The sequence below is a fragment of the Aulonocara stuartgranti genome (genome assembly GCF_965226115.1).
Source record: "Aulonocara stuartgranti genome assembly, chromosome: 11".
Classification (NCBI taxonomy): domain Eukaryota; kingdom Metazoa; phylum Chordata; class Actinopteri; order Cichliformes; family Cichlidae; genus Aulonocara; species Aulonocara stuartgranti.
The window spans coordinates 29,644,248-29,665,209 of NC_138947.1; the positions used below are offsets into that span (position 1 = coordinate 29,644,248).

General features: G+C 40.1%; 1 protein-coding gene across 1 annotated transcript; it reads left to right on the forward strand.

The window, feature by feature from the left end:
• Nucleotides 1–34: 34 nt before the first annotated feature.
• Nucleotides 35–19,758, forward strand: LOC309718031 (clathrin coat assembly protein AP180-like; the record flags this gene model as incomplete). The annotated part of the gene is made up of 18 exons (XM_082552977.1): nucleotides 35–180; nucleotides 295–389; nucleotides 2,710–2,718; nucleotides 2,943–3,155; nucleotides 4,471–4,548; nucleotides 6,413–6,667; nucleotides 9,370–9,453; nucleotides 9,757–9,825; nucleotides 10,167–10,283; nucleotides 10,972–11,043; nucleotides 12,409–12,633; nucleotides 15,170–15,367; nucleotides 15,456–15,474; nucleotides 15,623–15,713; nucleotides 15,957–16,052; nucleotides 16,285–16,404; nucleotides 17,046–17,134; nucleotides 17,738–19,758. The coding sequence occupies 17 exons, from the start codon at nucleotides 35–37 to the stop codon at nucleotides 17,124–17,126; spliced, it is 1,968 nt and encodes a 655-aa protein (XP_082409103.1). The 3' UTR covers nucleotides 17,127–17,134; nucleotides 17,738–19,758.
• Nucleotides 19,759–20,962: the final 1,204 nt, after the last annotated feature.

Consider the following 20,962-nt stretch of genomic DNA (forward strand, 5'->3'; position numbering starts at 1 on the left):
TCCTCTGCGGCAGGATGCTACCGCTAACAATAGCATGCCGGCAGCAGCAGCACCTGCTGCGCCAGCCAAGCCCGCGCCTCCCGCTGCTCCCGGTGGGCCTCCAGCCCGCCCCGTGCCGCCTGCCAAGCCCCCTCCACCCTCTGTCACTCCCACTGCACCAGTCCCCACCACTGCCAGCAAGTAAGAATTACTCATCAATATAACAGATTGTTGTAACTTATCTGCATCGATACCACATTTTAAATGGATTCCTCTGTCAACACACCCTTACTGTCTTTTTTCCCCTGTGTTCAGTGCACTTGATGATGGGTTCCTCTTGGATCTAGATCCCATGTCCTCCTCATCAGCAGGGGGCACTGCAGCGGCTTCCTCCACAACTGGATGGGGAGGTAAGGTCATTTTGATATACCAAATGAAATGTTTGAAACTCCCGTCATTTTCTGATTTGAGTACAAGCTGATATTCCCACATTTTTAGGCACTAATTGTTTATTTAGCAGCTTTGATTGACTAACATTAGCTAAAATGTTAAAAAAAAAGGGGCTTTATAAATGAATGCCTACAAAGATATCATGCTAAATGCTGTTAGAGACAGGTCTGACCCCAGAGTAGTCCCACAACCCATTCAATCATGCTGCATTTCATTTACCTCGGAAGTTGGATGTCAGAGCCGGGACTGATGTCACTCCCAAGTTGGGTTCATTCAAGTAATAAAAGCAAAGAAAAGTAGGATTTGTTTTGCTTCTTCGGAGGTGGAGGCAGCCATACATAATTAGAAAGCAGCACAATAATAGTTTTTTTCTTGCACTTTAAATTAACGGTGCATCAAGTTCATAGATAGAGCTGGGTCAGTGCACTGTATATGGCTTATTTAACCAGTCACAAAGACACAGCAGTGGCGGCACAGATTAGAAGTTTTATTATCGTTTACATGCACTGGGGCCATTTTGGATTATGAAGTCGGGGTTGGCGGGGCTGCCCTAACTCTCTGAGTTGTAAGTAAGGGGATGTTTCAGTTAAAAATGACTGACTGGGAATTTTGGAACTTCTGACTTCTGATTTTAAATGTAATACAACATTAGTCCCAAAGATCAAGTGTTTTAGGGAAATTATGTTCGTCATATCAGATTGCTTGTCCAATACAGAACAATACAGACTCACATGACACTGTTTCAAGGCTGTATTTTGAATTCTTAGAATAGTCAGTGTAGCTCCTGATACAATGTTCAAATCAACTGGATTCATAATTTTCAGGCAAAAAGTCAGCATCCCTATAAGCTAATGATCCATGTAGGTAAACAATCAGATCCCTGGTATTATAGAGTGTTATGAATTAAACTGTGAGATCAGCTTTTTGTTTCTAACACACTCAGCTTATTTGCTTATATATCAGACAGATCAACATCAATCTTTTTCAATGTGAGAAAAACACAGAGGAAAGAAAATTTAGATCAGATCTTCTAGTTATGAATATAGATTTTTTTTTATAGAATTTTGGAAAGCTAACAAGATAATATATATTAATTAGTATTTTACTCTTTTAAAAGACAAAGATAGAATTTATTAAAAATATGAAATGGACAGAAGGGAAGATTCAATTAAACTGGAATCTAAACATTACAAAATAAGGAGATCAGAGACATTAACGAAACATAAAAAGCAGTAAATTTATTTTAGCATCAAACACAATTAGTTAGGAAAATCAAGTTTATTGGGTGTTATTGTCATGGAAACGGTTGTAACCGCCACTTTGCCCAGCACGTCTTGGCTTCAGATATAACCCTTTGCTACTGCTGTGAGAAGTTTCTGCTAAAAGTTGTAGCTTATGTTAAACCAGACCTCCTGAAGTGTAAAGTACTGTGTATCTCTTGTCCTACAGCCTTATGCCCAGCTCTTTAACATGCTGTTATGTTTAGTTTAACAGACTCACACTGTCACATTATGGTCGCTCAGCTGTGACAGGGGAGAGTTTTAGTGATATTTAATGACCTTAACTTAATGTACTTCAGTGAAAGAGCACATTTTACACACTTACATCAACTTCTTCAATAAATCTGTTGTTTTTTAATGATTCAGTTACTAAACTACTCGCCGCCAGCTTTACTTTAAATTATTTGCAACCTTTTTTCAAAGCACACAGTGTGGTGAGGTGACTGCTGAGTGATTTTTCTTGCCAAAATAGAATAAATGAAAACCAAGAAGGAGAAAGAAGAAACTAAACGGAAAAACCTGCCTGTATGCTTCGGCTGGCAGCAGCATCAGTTATTTATAGTTTGTAATAAATGTGCAGAAACAAACAAACTCTTTTATTCTTCTTAAACTTTTACTGAAAATCATCGGCTTTAACAGAAAGAGAAATGGGACTCTCCTCTTTAACATTGTGAAACTTCTTGTGGTTTTAATCGCAATTTTAACGATTTTTTTCCTACATGTCCTCTGATACCTTAACCATGGCTGTGGTCCAGCCTTAGCCTTTTTAAAGCCTCAGTTATATTAATGACCCTTTCACTCAATTGGATTTGCTTTTGTCCCATCTCTGCTTTTCTGACTTTTCCTGTAAAAGGTTGGAAGCTCTCAAATTAACCAAAAAAAATCATTACTTGGAGCATCTGCATAATTTCAAAGTATATCTCTTTCTTAACTCAGTCATTCACTGTCTCTGACCTCTCTCTCTCTCTCTCTCTTTGTTTTGGTTTGTGCTGTCATGAAGATCTCTTGGGTAAGTATTCTGTTGACAGCGTCGCCTGCAGTCGCCTGTTCAACTTGTCTCTCAACCTGCAGTTCTGAATTTTCTTTTTTCTTTTTGAACTTTTCACTCACTTTGACGTCTTTGACTCTGCCGTCTTGCTCTTTCTTCCCTATTTTCTCTCCTGCTGTTTCTTCCTCTCTTTTGGGGGTTGTGACTGGGTCGTGGCGTTTGGATTGCGGGGTTTATCTGCGTAGCGACTCCGGCCGCTACCGACGGAGCCTCTGAATCTCTCCTGGCAAAGAAAGAGTCTGCTGATGCCAATGCTGCGGCTGCTTCTGCCCCCGTGGCTGCCCCGCCCATAGCCCCTGCTCGTTCCACCACTGCTGCAGCTGCGCAGGCGCCCACCTCGCTGCCCATCTCTGCTCCTGCCTCCACCACCTCAGCCACAGACATCGACCTTTTCGGAGGTCAGTGTAGGTGGAGGGTAGGATGCAGACACGGCCTGCCTGTTTTTCTGCAACAAGCCCATTCATTGTTTAGTTACATAATGATAGATTTCCTTTGTTATGAAGCTTGGATTTACTTTTGGAAACACAGGAGTGCAATATCATAACCTGACAAAAAGCATACAGGCTTTTGTCTCATCAGGTTAACCACTGAGCTTAAATGTTCTACATACTCTTTTTGATGCGAAAAACAACATCAAATGCATATTCTAACAGTAGGCAGATGAGAAATGCATTACCAAAGCTTTTCGAGGATAGAAATGTTGTTTAGCAGCACTCACAGCTCTTTTTGAAGAATGTTTCCTTAATCTGAATTAAGAATCTTTTTAACATATTTTTTTGATCTTTTCTCAAGTTGCAGCTTTATTTCCAAGCCTTATTTTATCTAATATAAAATACCAAAATTAAACGGATATTTCTTCATTCTATAGCTAGAAATGTTTGAGAGTTTTGGGGGGGGGGGGGGGGGGGCTGTTGATGTACAGATGTACTTCATTTTTGGAAAAAAAATAATGCTTAGTGATGTGACTAAACATGTTTTTACGTCCTGCTTTGTGACTGCCATGCACGTACTGTTGTGCTGGCTTTGTGTCCAGCTATCACGCATCATGTTTTTCACTCGGCGGGGGAAAAACCTTTACCATTTCAAATCCGCCCCCCAAAAATTAACCAGTACCGTACAGCATTATTTCATTCCCCTGCAATGTGCAAAATCATGATGCATATATTTGAGATTTGTCAATTTGTGCTTTTTGTTATCGCCCTGAATTATTTTCTTCCTATGAGTTACTAACAGTTTCTTAAATATGCCAAGACGAAAACTGGCTGAGTGCTATTTAATGATAATTTGGCATATTAGTTAATACTAACAAACATTCAGAGTACTACTAAAACACCAAAGAGAAACGACCTTTGTCCATCCCTGACCTTGACATTTCCCCTCTTGTCACAGAGTGCAAGTAACTTGTGACAACATGCCTCATTTCACGAGCCTGCACTGGTGGTGCACTCACTGAATGCAGCATTATGCAGCCCCATCAAAACAAAACTCATCATGTGACTGATGATACAATGAGATCAATCATTGCAGTTACTGGGCTGCATATTTCTTGTATTCTCTGCTTTTTCCTGATGCTGACCTCTCATTTTTCTTCCCTGTCCATTTCATCTGTTTATTCATCTTCTGTTCTATACATCCATGTGTGTGTTGGTGTGTTGGTCCGGGTGTTACGTTTTGTGTTCGCGTTCCGGCTGTTTTTCGTCTGCAATACCCTAGATGCGTTTGCACCTTCCCCAGGAGATGGTCCTGCTGCCGTGGCCGCGGGCCCTGCTGCTGATGCATTTGGTGGATCTGGTGGGTGACAAAACAGCTTTCTGTGCAAACGTGTGTGCATGGAGGTACGAGTGCGTGTGCGAATGTGAAGGCTGTTGCTTTAATTATATTAATAAAGCTGCTTCTGCTTTCATAGAAGACAGTAGAACAAACCTGCCCTCAGGTCCCACTGTCTCACCCCAAATCCTACTCCAATGCCCAAGTCATGGACCCTCTCCTCCTAATATTCATCCAGTGAATACTGCAGTAAAAAGCACAGCACAGCTATTATCTTCTCAGTATTCCAGAAATAAATGTCTTTTTTAACACCACTAACCATGACACAACTGGATTATGATGGTTATACTAATCATATTTTATTTTGGTTTTTAATAACTTGCATTCAGCTGTTCTCTTTGGCCTGCAGCAGCTTACATAGCAGAGAAACTGAAGCAACCTACATAATGTCCATTCAATAAGCAAAAATGTTACTTTACATTATAATTACCCCTACTGTAATCACAGAGTATTTAATATTTATGTGTGATTAACCTTAAAAATAACTTTATCCTGCATCCACACTTTATCTTCTGTGTAAAAGGGAAGCACCAGCTTTTGACAACTTTGTGCATTGGTTAGCTTAGTTTTTCAACAATGAGAAGACTGGAGTGATTCCATGACTTTTTTCCAATTTTGCCACAACGTACCCCAGTACTGCTCAAAATACATTAATCGCCAAGCTTAGGTTCTAATAACTTTGTAAAATACTTAAATAAAACAAATAATTTTGTTCCTTACTTTGTCAATTGTGTTATGAACCTTGATGTTCACTATAACACCATTGCTAGGCCAAAATACATCTGTGCTTTGTTAGCTTTTCTAAGCTTCAGTTGTTGTTTTAAGTTCATGATTAGCATGTTGCCTTGCTAACTTTAAATCATTACTTGCCAAACATTAGCAAGTCACTAGTGTCAGTGTGAGCATGTTAGCATTTAGCTTATTTACAAGTGCACTGCCAAAGTTATTTACTTCAAGAATGAAGATCAAGGCCATTTACGTAGATTGATTAAGAAGTACTATATATAGTTAACTATTTTGATAAAGAAGAAGAAAACTTAATACTTAATACTTTTACTAACTTGTATACTTGACTAGACCCAGAATTACTTAATGCTAACTAGGAACCCACCCGACGGATTAATAAAGTTTTATCTTATCTTATCTCTAATTTTCTAGGTTCTTTGCTCCATGTATTGATAGGTGTCCTGCTCTTATTGATAAACCAGAAAAAAACAAAAACAACCAACAAACAAAAACTAATGCTAACTAGCAAATGGTTGACTGTGTAGTAGTTCTTTTGTAATAAGTAATATTTAATCCCCCCCCCCCCCCTTTTTTTTTTTGTCAACCCAAGTTAGAAAGACTTGTCACTCTAGGACAGAAAAAACAGTTTAAATTGATTTTTAATAGATACAAGGTATTTATAGCATGTCCTTTCATTCTTATATACTGCTAGCAGTGTTCACAGAGCCGGCTGTTTCCTGGACACATGGATGGTTTGGATTAGGCTTGCATGTTTGAGACAAATTGGGCATCATGGAATTATTCCACTACTAACTATAGTCCATAATTACTGTTTTTTCTTTCTATTGTATTTTCTGCTGAAGTTTGTGGATGGAGCACTGAAGTTAAAGAGTTACCATGTATTGTTTTACTTTCTTTGACCCTAACTTGACACTTCTGAGGTATTTAGCCTCACAAAAATGCTTTTTGCAGTTTTTGTCACTTTAACAAATCCTTAATCCCTCCCTTCCTCATCCCCTCTCCACTGACCCATTCCCTTCTTTTCTAATCATTACCCCCTCCCTAACTCCTGAACGCCACCAACCTGCTGCTCTTTGCGAAGACCCCTTCGCTACGACGGAGGGCAGTGCGGACATTGCTCCAGAACTGGACCTGTTTGCTATGAAGCCCACCGACACGGGGGCGGATGCTGCTGCCATTACTCCTCCCACCTCTAGTGATGCGCCGACTATCATCGCTCCCATTGCTGCCCCCACCCCTTCTTCCACTAATACCACCACCACAACTACTACTGCCACAACCTCCACCGACACCACCACAGAGTCTGCAGCTGCCCCGACTCTAGATCTCTTTGGTGGTAAAGTCTTCTCGCTCTCATTATGCCTCTCACTGCATTGCCCTGCATTATGACAATGGTGATGATGATGGTATTAATAATTATGATGATTGTGTTGCTCTTGGTATTGATGATGATGATGGTGAAAATTACAATAACTTGCCCAGTCCCTACATTCTGATTTGTTTTTATATTTTTCCATGATACCTTTCCTTTAGATTGTTTATAATCAATCAAGCATTTTGACCTCTTCTGTTAAAAAACCCCCAAAAAACATGAATATAGCGAATTAGAAAAAATCTCCAAAGCCAGTTTTAAAATTGAATATTATTTACCGACCGGGGACCAAAACTTGTACTTATTTGATCTCTGTGGATAAAAGAAAATTTTGTTTTGTGTTTATTAACAGAGGTGGCTCAAATTGTGTTGATTTTTTTAATATTACTAACAGTCTCCCAAACTTGGAGGGAAGAAAAGTGTTTTCTTCTCCTGCTTGTGGCCAGAGTTTTTAGATACTGGTGGATGGGAATGCTGTATTGTAGCTTATGCATCTGAGTTAAAAGGGAATATCGCTAAATGTCAGAATTAAAGAACAGAATTTGTCTATGTTTGTTTTTCAGTGTGTGGAAAGGTCTAATAACCCAAAGGCCTTAAGAAGCCCAAATAAGAATTGTTTTTGCTGTATATCTTTGCCAAGCTAGCGATAGTACACTGATTCTGATATTCATGATAAGTATACTTTGGTCATCTGCTGAGCTTTCTCAAACTCAGCAGAGCTGAGCCATTGATTTCTAAGTTTTGTTGAACCTTTAGGTTTTTTAAAATTACCAGTGGATTGCTTGTTATGAATTTTAGTGCACTCGTTTTTAAATTAATTATAATAACTCATCTAGTCTCAGCATGAAGGTTAAGTAATTTTAGTTAATCTATGACAACTTAGACCTGCCAGGGCACAAGGGACATGGGCCCACCCTCCTGTCAGCCCGCCACCTGCAGGAGATGCCGTAGGGGTCGGGTGCAGTGTGCACTGAGTGGCGACCCAGGGCAGAGACCCTGGCAGACTGATCCCCATCTACCAAGACTAACAACTGGGACATTTAATGTCGTCTCTCTGGTGGTGAAGAAGCCTGAGCTAGTGTGAAAGGTTGAGAGGTACCAACTAGATATATTCAGGCTCACCTCAATGCATGGCTTGGGCTCCAGAACCAGTCTCTTGGAAAACGGCTGGACTGTCTAACTCTGGAGTTGCCCTTGGTGAGAGACGGCAGGCTGGGTGGGTATCTTAATATCCCATCTGGTTGCTGCCTGTACATTGGAGTTTTTGAATGAGAGGGTTTGTTCCCTGTGCCTTCGGGTCGGGGAACGGGTCCTGACTGTTGTTTGTGCCTACGCACTGAACGACAGCTCAGAGTACCCGACATTCCTGTAGGAGCTTGATTTGGAGGAACGGCCTGCCAGATCTGAACCCAACCAGTGTTCTCTTACTGGACTTATGTATAAACCACAGTCTGTCCATAGCAAAAACCATGTTCGAACATAAGGGTGTCTACAAGTGCATGTGGCACCAGCAGGTCGATGATCAATTATTTAATCGTATCTTCAGATCTGCAGCCATATGTTCTGGATACCTGGGTGAAGAGAGGCACTGAGCTGTCAACTGATTACCACCTGGCGGGGAGTTGGATCAGGTATTGGGGGAGGATGCTGGACAGACGTGGGGTGCCTAAACATATAGTGAGATCTTCAACTCCCTTGACAGCATAGCTTAGACAGCATTTCGAGGTAGACTGGGGACATTGAGTCAGAATGAACCATTTTCAACGCCTCCATTGCTGAAGCAGCTGCACCGATGCAGGCGCAAGGTGGTTGGTGCCTGTCATGGTGGTAACCCCCTAACTAGATGGTTGACACTGGAGGTGAAGGGAACTGTCAGGCTGAAGAAGGAGTCCTATTGTGCTTGGTTAGCCTGTGGGACTTCTGAGGCAGTCGATAGGTACTGACAGGCCAAGCGGAACGTGGCTAAAGCAAAAACTTGGGTGTGTGTAAAGAAGCCATTGAAAAAGAATTTTGAACTAATCATACTCCCTCCAAAATCAACTTGGTAGTTTGATTGATATATATATAAATTTTTTTTTTTTTTTTTTTTTTTTTTGTTTAGCATCAGAAGGGATCAAACACATTTTGTTTTATCCAACAAATGTAGCAAATGTACAAAGGTAAATGACAGTCCTCTTCGGAGTTTTTGTTTGTTGCTAATTATTAGCATACTAACATGCTAACATGAAATTAACTGAAGAAGCCAGATATCAGAATATTGTCATGCCAACATTACTGTTTAGCTCAGAATGCCACACAGCTACAAACAGGATTTTCTAAATGAAAGTATGTTTATATATGTTTTATTGGAGGGCAAAGGAAATGCCAGGTGTTGAAAACCTCTCCCGTTAGTCTTCTTATCTCTTAGCTCTTGAATTTTGAACATGGCAGATTGTAGTGATTATTATATAGAAAATATGTAAGTTTGTCTTCATGCTTAACTTTGGCAATATTTCCCTTTTAACTCTCATTCTGCATTGCACTGGATAGATACACAGCAACTTATCCATTTAATAATCAAAATATCTGCTCTCTCTGCTTTCCCCTCATCTCTCTTCTGAATCCATTTTGTATGCACTGGACTTTGGACTCTGAATGTACATATGATTGTGTGTCCTTGTTCGTAGATATGTTTGATTCTATGCCTGAGCAAAGCCCTACCACTGAATCCAAAGCTGCTACCACTCCTAGCGTAGACCTTTTTGGTGCAGGTACAGGAGTTGATATCCATTTCTCTGTCTATGGAACCTCTTCATCTCCTCTGGTTTCTATATGTCCACTCCTCTGTCAGCTGTTCTTTTTCCTCACCTCTTGGTTTGTCCCCCCATAGTGGTATGTGACAACTGTGCATGCATCCCACTCGTCAATTACCGGATAATCGTTGTGGCTGCTTTCTTTCTATGCTTTATCTTTCTACCTGCCACGCTAATGCTTTTTTTTTTTTTTTTTTTTGCCCAACCTCCATGGTTTTCTTCTTTCTCGTATTCTGCCTCTTGCTTGCGTTGGTAAATTAGACCTTCCTGCTGTTTCACGCGGGCCCTCTCCTTTGCCCGAGCCGGCTCCGGCTGGAGACATTGTGACGGGTGAGTCAAGCTGCTTTACCTTTACTGCATCACTGTTTTCCTTCCTTTTTTATGAGGGGTGCAGCCAGACAAGTTTTTGCATGGTACTGGGGTCTGCATGCACATGCAGACCAGACCTCTACTTCCAAAGGATGCACGCTTCAAGGATGTGGATACACAGTTAAGATGCAGGGATGCTTGCTTCCTCCTTCTGCTTCTTCTTCTCTGCATGTCTGCTTTAGTCTTTTTAGAACAGGCAGGAAAAAAAACCCTACATGAGCAGAGGAGTCTGTCACTGGAACTGAAGCAGTGATTAATAAAACTGATTTAATTAAATCTCTTTTTCTATCTCTTCTGTCCAGATTCGTTTTCATCTCCTGCTCCTACCCCTGCCGCTGCCCCGGCTCCTGCTTCTGTTCCTGCGGCAGGGACCTCATCTCCACCTAAAGCAGAGCCAGAGCCTGTCATTGACCTGTTGGGTACTGTACATACAACACCAACTGACAGATATATACGATTTGCGAGGGATTTGTTAAGAGTTGTAGAGTTTGTTAGAGTTAATAAAGTGTAAACCCACTTTATTAATGTCTCAAATACACTCACATTCGGTAAGCATCAGTGTCCTGATACCATAAAGCATATGTACGCTCACTCAATAGATGTTATTTAAGTACTGACTTGACATCCCACACTGGTATATCACTTCTACAATAAAATGTGACATATAATTGATGTTGATGTACTTTGTGCCTCATATTATTTGACTCTTCCGTATCTTTCTTTTGTTTGTTTGTTTTTTGTGGGTTTGTTTTGTTTTGGGTTTTTTAATTGGGGAGGGGGGGGGGGTGTATCCTAGAGCAATTATTTCTCTATGTCAGGGGTGGGGAACTCCAGGCCTCAAGTGCCGGTGTCCTGCAGGTTTTAGATGTGTCCTTGAACCAACACAGATGTTTTCCTTGTATTTTCTGTTAAAACAATTCTTGGATGGATTGCCTTAAAATCTGATTTAATTTAACCTTTTTTGTTCACACTTTTTCTTTTTCTTTTATAAAGATAATTTTGTGTCCTACCCACCCCTTCATTGTGTCTCATTTTGTGTACCAGGGCTGACCTCTCACCCTTTTCTGCCCTCCATGCTGCCTTGTGGATAACTGGATGCTCCCGTAGACTCTTTCGGGGGCCCTGTGGAGGAAACGCAGAGTTCTGCTCCTGTAGGACTTGAAGACGACCTGCTGGGAGGTGAGTCTCTTCTAGTTGTCACTCTTTGGAGTTCCATCACAGTGTTTCATGCGAATCAAAAGACTGAATGGACAGAAAACTTTAAGTAAGTTGTGCTGAAAAGTCTTTTAAAAACTTTTCATTTTGGCAAATGGTTGATTGGAGAGTCTTACGCTGATTAAGATGTCGTCAATAAAGTAATGACTTGGCAGCTCTAGTTGAATTAATTGCACAGCTGTTCCAGAGTGACTTAGGACTCATTTGGAATATGTCTTTCCTCCACGACCTCCCAATGACATCATGGCTATGTCTTGCCCATCTCATTTAGATCTTTATTGAATAGTTGATGAACCTACTGGGAGGTGCAGTTGTGCATTAGCTACATTGAAACTACAAAACCTTTAGAAGTAGATGATGATACCCAGACACTTGGCAAGCATTTATTTGGCTCTGTGTATGTCACTGTAAAAAGAAAACTGTGCAGATCTGGCCCAGTAAATGTTTCAGTGCATTACAGAAATAGTCAATTTAAGTGAAAGTCTTGCTTTCAGAACTGTCATAATAAGACTAATGCAGAGTGTATTGGCAGCATACACTGTTATAACTCATCAACCCCAACGCTTCAACATTACACAGTTTTTTCTCTTCTTTCAGCTGTTAAATACTGCTGAATGCCTTTATAACTGAAACATCTAGAAATAAATTTTGTCAGGTAACTGTGGAAGAAAAAAGGTATTTATTTAAATCATTATCAGCATCAGTTCAATCTTCTCAAGACACTTTACATCAGAAGGTAAAGATCTACCATAATAGTGAGAGATCTATCCCTATGACCAAGCACTTGGCTATAGCAGGGAGGAAAGCTTCCTTTTTTAACAGGAAGAGCCCTCCACCAGAACCAGGCTCAGGGAGGGGAAATCATCTCCTGCAACCAGATGTTGGGATTAGTGTAAACAGGAGACCGTTCATGGAAAGCCCACTAGCAGCCTGAGGCCAGCAGCAAAACTAAGGGATGGTTCAGGGTTTCCTGATTCAGCGTCAACTCCAAGTTTTATGAAACAGGGAAGTTGGAAGTCTGATCTTTAAAGTAGATTGGTATCTGCCTTCTGAACCATAAACTAATAGCTTGTTCCACAGGAGAGGAATCTGATAGTTGAAGGCTTCGTCTCTCATTATACATTTGGAGACTGTGAATGACAAGTCAGCCTTCAGTCTGACAGCAAAGTGCTCTGTTGGGACATTATGATACTATGAATTCTAAAGATATGTTGGAACATGAATATTTTATCTGTTTTCCTTTCGGAGGGATGATCTGTTCCTGTTTATTTCACTGTGCTGATGCAGTACTCGGTATGATTCTACAGTCCTGTTGTTTATATCCTTCAGGATTAATGTCCCCCACCCTCACCCCTGCTGCCGCTCCAGCCCTGGCTCCAGCTCTGGTGCAGAATGACCTCCTAGAGACGGGTTTTGATGCCTTGGGCGCGCTTCCTTCGCCAGCTCCACCAGTACCTGCTGTAGTGGCAGTAGTACCAATAGTTCCAGCTCCAGCAGCAGCAGTAGAACCTCCATCCACTACATCAGCACCCTCTGGTGGCTTTGATGCTTCAAGTAAGTGGTTGTTATGTTGCTTCATTTTAGTGATTGATGTCATTGTCTTGTGAGTTAAGAGAATTTTATGAAATATTTTGTTGATATTTGCACAGGTCTTGCTTGATGTGCATTAATCTCGGTTTGCTTTATTAAAGCCGGGCGCTCTTAACAGCTGACCTAGTTATTGTTACCTGCTGACAGCTTGATTTCTGCATGAATGAGACGCTGACGTGCTGGGGTCACAGTCTGACGTAAAACTCTTGTTCCTGCTGACTGCTTTATTCCTCAACACCGCTGCTTCTTTTGCACTGGTCTTTCTCTCTTAGTCTCCTCTATTTTACTTCTTTAACTTTCACAAATGCTGTGCTTTCTTCACCTCCCCACTCACCCCTCCACTCTCCCTTCTTTCTATTTTCTTGCTTTCTTTCTGTGTTTCTCCTCTGCTTTACACATCTTGTTCCCTCATCACCCTCCTTCCACTCTGCTGGGTCATTGCTTGCTTCTTCTAATCTGTAACTGGTGAGTTAAACCCTGCGGTGGATAACAGCATGCCCTTTGGACAACTCTCCCTTACTGTTTTCTTTACCAAAGCTGTTCCCAAGTTGCATGTTGTCTCCTGCATGAGACACGATTGGTGCTTACCCTTAATGCATCTACGTTTCCCTTCAGTCTTTTGGATTTTAGCCTCTTGGAGTAACCACATGCCATCAAGGCTTCAGCGACATCTTTCAAACCTTCCTTTTTTTTAAAGCATTACTCTGATGAAACCTAATAGATTGGCATCGTATGATTAAACCTACTGCAAGCATTAGTCAAAGACTAAAGGTTATGGTCTACTTCCTGCAGTTACAGTTCATTCAGATCCACTACAGACTAAAGAAGATTAATGGTTCCACCTGTAAGATTTTTATATTTTGCTGTATGGCTCTGTTTTAGGACTTCCCCACCCTTTCACACACATACAGGGAAAGCTAGAGGCAGGGAGATCAGTAGAAAGTGGAAAAGAGGAGCTAGGTGGAGGCAGATTGCAAAGTGACTTGCAGATGGGCAGCTTCTTTGGGTAGGATATACCAGCTTAAAGGTACAGTCCGTCATTTTTTTTATTTAATTTAATTTAAAAAATGTACTCATAAATATATATTGATTTGTTTGCAACTACATTTTCCAACAACTTGATGCATTCTCATAAACTTAGAATTAATACATTAAAAATACACTGCAGCAGATGGTGGTTTGTCGAAGGATGTTATGTATGTGGCAAGACTGGCCATAGAGATGAGAACTCATAGGTGTTCGTGTGTTACAGAGGCAAATTTTCTGAACCTTCACACTTGAGATATGAAGGATAGTACACATGGGGGGGTTTTTTCATCAGAGAAGGGGTCTCCTGGGGGACTTCCGGTAATGGCGTTTACTGAGTAGATGTGTTTTTGGTCCACTCTGCTACACGGTTCAGTATTTACCTTGCTAACCTACCTCTATGAGATTTTGAATCCCAGTTTTGGATGTCTCTTGCCGTTGTCGACTACCCATGATCCAAAGAATGTCAAAGGGTAAACAAGAGAAGGGGTCTCCTTTACCAAAGAAGTGAAAACTCAAGAGACAAGCCTCTAAAACATGCAAAAACAGCAGATTAGGAATGTGGCTTTCCCGTCTCTGGACAGCTGAGAACAAGCCAGCTAAACAGCAACTGCAGATGGTTAAGCTAACATTGTACCAGCTAATGTTAGGTCAAAGTATCAACTGTTTCTCTCTCTGATAAACAGATGGATGACCCTGTCACATTGCATGAGAGTTTATTTACTAAATGTCTGAGTCCAGCAATGTTAGATACACTTCAAAGAAAGTTTCACTAACACTGGCTAATAGCAGCTAACAGCTGCTAACACTGGCTAACAGCAGATAACAAAGGCTAACACCAGTGCTTAAAAACAGGAAAGTTCAGGATATCCTCAGCAACTCACCTCAGACAGAAGTGAACTTCTCTGTCTCATCGACTTGTACTTTCACAAAATTTCAGAGCATGGTCTATATGAGATATTACAAAGAATTTGTAGCCGAACAATCAGCTGAAGAGGACTGGCATTTCTGGAGCAAATGTTATATCCAATTTTTGCCAAAGCTGTTACTTCTGCTTGCCTGCTTATACACTGTGAAGCTGTTAATAAAATTAAAATTGATCGTTTGTACATGCATATATACCACAACAAACAGCCAACTTGTAACAATACAGTACTTCTGTAATTGTTAGTTGGAATTAAACCAGCTGGCCTTGATGACACCTGGTTTAGAACATGTCCTCCAGATGTTGCTGGTTTTTAAGTTCTGAGATGTGACAATCTTAACTGGTTGAGCAGCTGACCAAGTGAGTTCAATTGGTGCAGTTTTGCCCTCAAATGTATTACCAGACATTGTGCATGTGATACACAACTGAATACTTATGCTGTCACAGCCAGATTGTCCCACTCATCATACTGTCTGCTCTGTGTTCGTTAACGTAGGGATTGACAGGTTTGTAATCTATGTTGTTTTATCCCACCTTCCCACCATCAAGTGTTTGATGGATTAGGTGACTTGCTGATGCCTAGTGTAACGCCCCAGAGCACTGGGGGCAGCACTACTGGAAGCACTGCAGGAAGCATGGGAACTCCTGTTGCAATGGGGGGTATTGCAGCCGCTCCATCCGCCACCCCTCCTGCTACCAAAACCATTGTAGGAGATCTGGACACATCGCTGGCCAACCTGGTTGGAGGTAAACTGTAGCTTTCCCTGTATGGAGTTCTATTATTTGTCTTCTTACATAGAAAGGTAACTCATTCTTCCTTCTTTTTCCTGTTCAGACCTTGGAGTAAAGAAAAAGTAAGTGTGTGAATTCTATAAAAATTAGTTAATCATTAGATTTGCAAACCCTTTCTTTCTTTTTGCTCATTTGGCCCAAAAAGACAGAGATTGAAGTGACATTAATTGCATATATCTTGACTTGTATCCTACATTTAAACTCCTTTAGGGACTCACAGAGTGAGAAGAAGCTAACAGGAGGCGCAAACTGGATGCCACAGGTAGCCCCCACAAGCTGGGCTACACCAGGAGCCCCCATGGTAAGAACAGTATTCATTCCATCAGGATCAGAATACGCTTTATATGAAAAGCAGCCTTTTTGAAAACTAAGTTTAGAAGTGTGCGTTTGTACTGCCACGGGTTTATCAGTAACTACATTTCTTTTAATCTGTACTTTCATTTAATCTGAACAGTAAAATCAGGTCACTTAGGCAGCCACTGTGCAGACACTTCCTGAACCAAGATGTGTTATTGTGACCTGTTCACCTGTTTGTTCTCTTTAGACCGGTGCCACCCCTGGAGCTCCTGGGGTGCCAGGAGCAGCTCCCCCTGGTGCAGCCATGGTGCCACCAATGAGTGCACAACCTGGCTTTGGCATGGTAAGCTTAATTTAATTTATAATTAATCTTTTCTGAGGATTGTAGAGAGCTTCTAAACTAAGAAATGTTTTTTTCCTTATGCTTAACTTTGTTTAACTGACTGAATGCATATTTTTGAAAACAGACATCCAAAAACTACACCCCTTTGACCTGCTTTTCTATCTTATTGCATTTTTTGGGAATTGGGGAATTGTATCGCTCCAAGACTGATGTCCTTCCCTTATCTTACCAGCCTCCTGCAGCAGGGCCTGGAGCTCCTGTGATGCAGCCCATGATGGGACAGTCCATGATGAGACCTCCCTTCACTGGGGTGGCCGGAGTTGCACCTGGAGCCGCTGCACCAGGAGCACCGGTAACACATCACAGTCTTTCCCTCAAAATTAGGCTGTATTTTCGCATGCTTGTTTAAGTGGGAAACTCAGGATAGCTAAATGAAATAAAGAGCTGCTATAACAGCAACTTGACCAGTCTGCTAATATGGAAACATTAGGTGAGAAGGGCTAAAGGTAGCTGGTTAGCAGGGGCTAAACTTTTAAAAACACATCGATTGGGTTGTCTGACAGTAAATTAATTGTGCCGTGATCTGTGCATATATATGTATATTTATACTGGCTTTTATGTATCAATTTAATAGTTCTGGTTTTCATATAGATCTATAGAGATATTCCTTACAAGCATTGCTTATATTATTAAGAATCATAATAAGAAAACAATTTTTTGTCCATTACAAAGCTGTGGGACTTCGTCCTAGCAAACAGCAAAACTACAACATAAAGTACAGTATATAAGCTCCAGTAAACTTCTCTGTGAATGTGCTACAAAAACGCATTAAAAAGCACATAAAAACAATGTAAAACAACATAAATGAGCTACAGTACATGTTGGGAGTCAATCTAAAAAAATGTTACTTAATTTTGAATTTAATTAGTTATATCTTCTTATCTAAAATATTTGTGGTCAATTTAAGAAGATCTGTGTGTCCTGTTTCTCCAGCTTTCTCCAGGACCTGCGAGCCAGAGCCCCAAGAAGCCCAAGGACCCATTGGCAGAACTTGACCTCAAGGACTTCTTATAACGCTCCAGGTGGGAGCTCATGAAAGAATTCTTGTTGTACGTTTGTTGGAATCATGTGACTTGGCAGTGCCACTGCAAATCTGAGTTCAGAGCTTAAAAAAGTCATCAACAAACAATAAAGCCATATACAGCATCTTCAGGTTTTTTTCTGCTTTTAGCTGAAGTTAAATAAATATTTTATTTCTGTGCTTTTATATCCACAAAAATAAAATGACTAAGAATGAGCTTTGGATTAAATAAAACCCAGGTGGAATTGAGCGTCTTCAGCTAGGATTAATACTAGTGTGATTAAGGTTGTAATCCTGTTGGTTTAGATATTTTATAGATTGCTGTGGTTGAATGTACGTAATTGAAAACACACATATACACACAGGTAGTAAACTTGATTTTAATGTTTGGTAGTTTTCAATCTGCATCTTTAATGTCAGGTATTTGGTCTTCAAAAGGATACTCATGAACTTCTTGAATATAAGAAACATGAAAATCAGCTGGTTTCAGATCATCGCTTTGCAAAACAAAAATCACAGTCAGCTTCCAGTACAGACCTTTTCATTTGCCTCCAGAACAAAATGACTTTTATATTAAAAATGCTCTCTATTTCCTGTCTTCCAGCTGCTTCCCTCTTTGGATGAGAGCCCCCTCACCTTTTTACCTGGTGTCTGTCAACATCTCAGAACACCAGCGATGTTCAGCTATTCAACCTTATTAAGAGCCTCTTTTCTCCACCCTACTCCAGCCCAGCCCTTCTCCTGTGTGATGTTGTAGCACAAACTGTGAAAGTGAACCATAGCGGATTACATATAAATATACGAGAAAAAAATAAAAGCGTGTGCTTATGTCGATGTACCAAACTTTTGTCTAAACAAAATCACTTAAAAAAGAAAATTAAGCGTGAGAAAGCGAAGGCGTACGTGTTCGGATTCATTTCTAGTACTAAGTCGAATGATGGATGTGCTTTGGTGTCCTGAGCTCCTCCCCTTATTTGTCTCCACCCCTTTCTTTGTCTGTACCTCCTTGTAAAGGGGGAGGGGCTCTCCTTTTGTCCCACTCTGATTGGATGAGAGTGGGAAAAACAAACAAAGCCCCGGGAGATTTTTCTGAGAAACATGCTGTGTGTTGTTTACAGAAAGGTCCTCTTTGATGTACATAGATTTCTCCGGGCGAGGATTTCGTCTCTATTCTGTACGTGTGTTGAAGAGAAATATAAATGTGAGTCAGACATGAAGTTGTAAGAAGTGGTGTGAGTATCCTTCTATTTACCATCATCTTTCAACACTATTTGGAAGCAAATATGACTACCGCTACATGATTAATATACTGTGTATTTAGAAACCTCTTCTATGGGCTTCTGAGTCATACAAGACCAGCAAGTGATCCTTTTGTTTGTTTCTCTTGTTTTTCTTGTTTTTAACTGGTGGCTTATTTTTCTACATTTCTTCTTTTGTGTTTTTGTTTTATGTTATTCATTTGTATATGTTCTCTTTGTTTTAGAATAATCCTCCATACTGCTACTGATATTTGCTGGTATTGCTATTACAGGACATATCTTAAAATGTACTTCTTCAGCACGGAGGTAAATTCAGACTATTCCTGTCTAACTGTCTACGTAAGTCTGCTTTTGACACTTCTCACACGGGGAATGTCTGGTGCCTGTTCTTTCTTTCAGACTTTCTCAATAGCAATGCCATACCAAACCCTGTGTTCAGCCAGCCCAAATTAATCAATCTGACATCCAGTTGATTTAAGGATTGAAATTTATATTGAGTCATTTCTAAGAACAGCAGTTAATCAACATGGTAACCTAGCAACAACTAGAAAATCCCATCACTGACTTGGGTGCGGATTAAAGGTACATTATGGAGTTTGCATACGATATTCTGCTTGCATTCAATATTTCACACCAAAGAAAGCTGTTTAAGTATCCCCGATCCGTTGATTATGGTTATGAATACGAAGCATTTACTTCATGTAAAGAAAAACCTTTGAAATGTACAGTGTTTACACCTCCTCATCAAAACCTTACTCCTGTTAGCAGTGGAAAACTCCACATGGTACCTTTAACTTCAGTGTTATCTAGCAGTATGCACCCACTGAGCAAACGTGGCCAAGTTATAATGTGAAGAAAAAAATCCGATCCTGCTGCTGTCTGAACACTGCGTTTGAGTTCTTCATATGATCAGTACTGACGATCGGCCAATTTTTAGTGGAACTGTATGTAATTCTGTATGTGGCCACATGAGGAACAGTGTGTAGAGAAACCCACAGGAGGTCACTGTCGAACCTTCTGAACGTGTTACCCAAAGCACTTCTGTTCCTGCTTACTTACATTGAAATGTGTATGTTTTCAGTGTTGACATATGCATATGTTTGGACATTGTTTAACACCGGTCCCCCTCTCCTGTGCTGTAAACTACAGACAGTTATCAAGCTTACTCTGTGTGTTGTCCTCTTAGTGGATTGGTTGTGTGAATCAGATGTGATTCAGAGAAAATAATGGGAGATTATTAACATTTTTCATGACTAAATTATGAAAATTGTATTTTTGTTTAGTTGTAAATTTATTTTATTTACAATGGCCCTCCCCATGTGCATGTAAGCCCTTTGAGATGCAATAAATTCAATGATGGATTGAACTGTCTGGCTCCAAAATGACTGCTTTTATTTCAGTTTCACCACATGAAAACGCTACATTATAGGTTTTTTTTCTTATAACTGTCTTTTGCTGTGGCTCTGTCCTCCAAAAGAGGTCTAAAAGAGTAGAGTTGAAAAACATGTGTATGTCAAAATTTGAAATGATCACAAAATAATCAAGAAACACACATCCTAGGCCGGTGTCTCTTCCCAGTTATTCCAATCTAGATGTGGGGTTGTACAGTCTGGGTGTAGAACGAAGCATGTGTAGTCTGTACTGACTATTATGATTTCATTCTGAGCATGAATGCTTCAGTGTTAGTATTTTGTTTGCTGGCATTTTTGTCTTATGTCTTAGCCAGAAGTGACCATATTTGAATGAAATGGAGTGATATCAGCAAGTCATTTTTTGTGCTGTTTTTTGTTTTTGTTTTTTGCTCAATTGTTTTGTCTTTTTTTAATTTAACTTTATTTCTCTAAGCCATATGTTGATAAAAAAAATTTTTTTTCCTTTACTCATTCAGAACCTAAACTCCACAGTGTCCAAATTTAATTGAATACTTTTCTGCAAGTTTTTTAAACAAGAAAACAGATCCAATGTGAAATGTGTCATTTTCAGTTTAAAAAATTTCAGCTTTTTCAATCATTTACGCAATAAAAACCTATTAACCTGTAAGGTTCTCCACATTAGTCTGTGGATAAACTAAGTTTACCTTTGACTGGAGAAGCCAGTGCAACCCCATACATCTGAGAGAATTTTCTTCATCCCTGTTCTTCCATGAAAAAAATAACTTTTTTGCATGTGCTGCCAGTTTTTAAATCTCACTAGAGTGATTCACATCTGGGCTTATAATCTTGATCCAATAACACTCTGTTTCTTCTTTTTTATTGTCTCAGTAGATTTGCTAAAGTGCTTAAGGTTGTAATCCTGTTTAAAGGTTCATATGAAGCAGAATTCAGAGCTTAATCAATGATATCAAGCTGCACGGTCGCATCAAACTATCACATTTCCAAAGCTATACTTCACAGTTGATATGAAGCTACTCTGGAGAAGTTTTTCGTAATTTAATTTAAATTTTATGGATTAAACATCCAATAAACTGTGTGCAACTGATCGGTTTTCTTAATTTAAAAGATGAAAGCACTTTTAAAGTTTGATTTTACATTATACTTGGTTAAATATGTCATCACTAGCTGCGGGTTTCA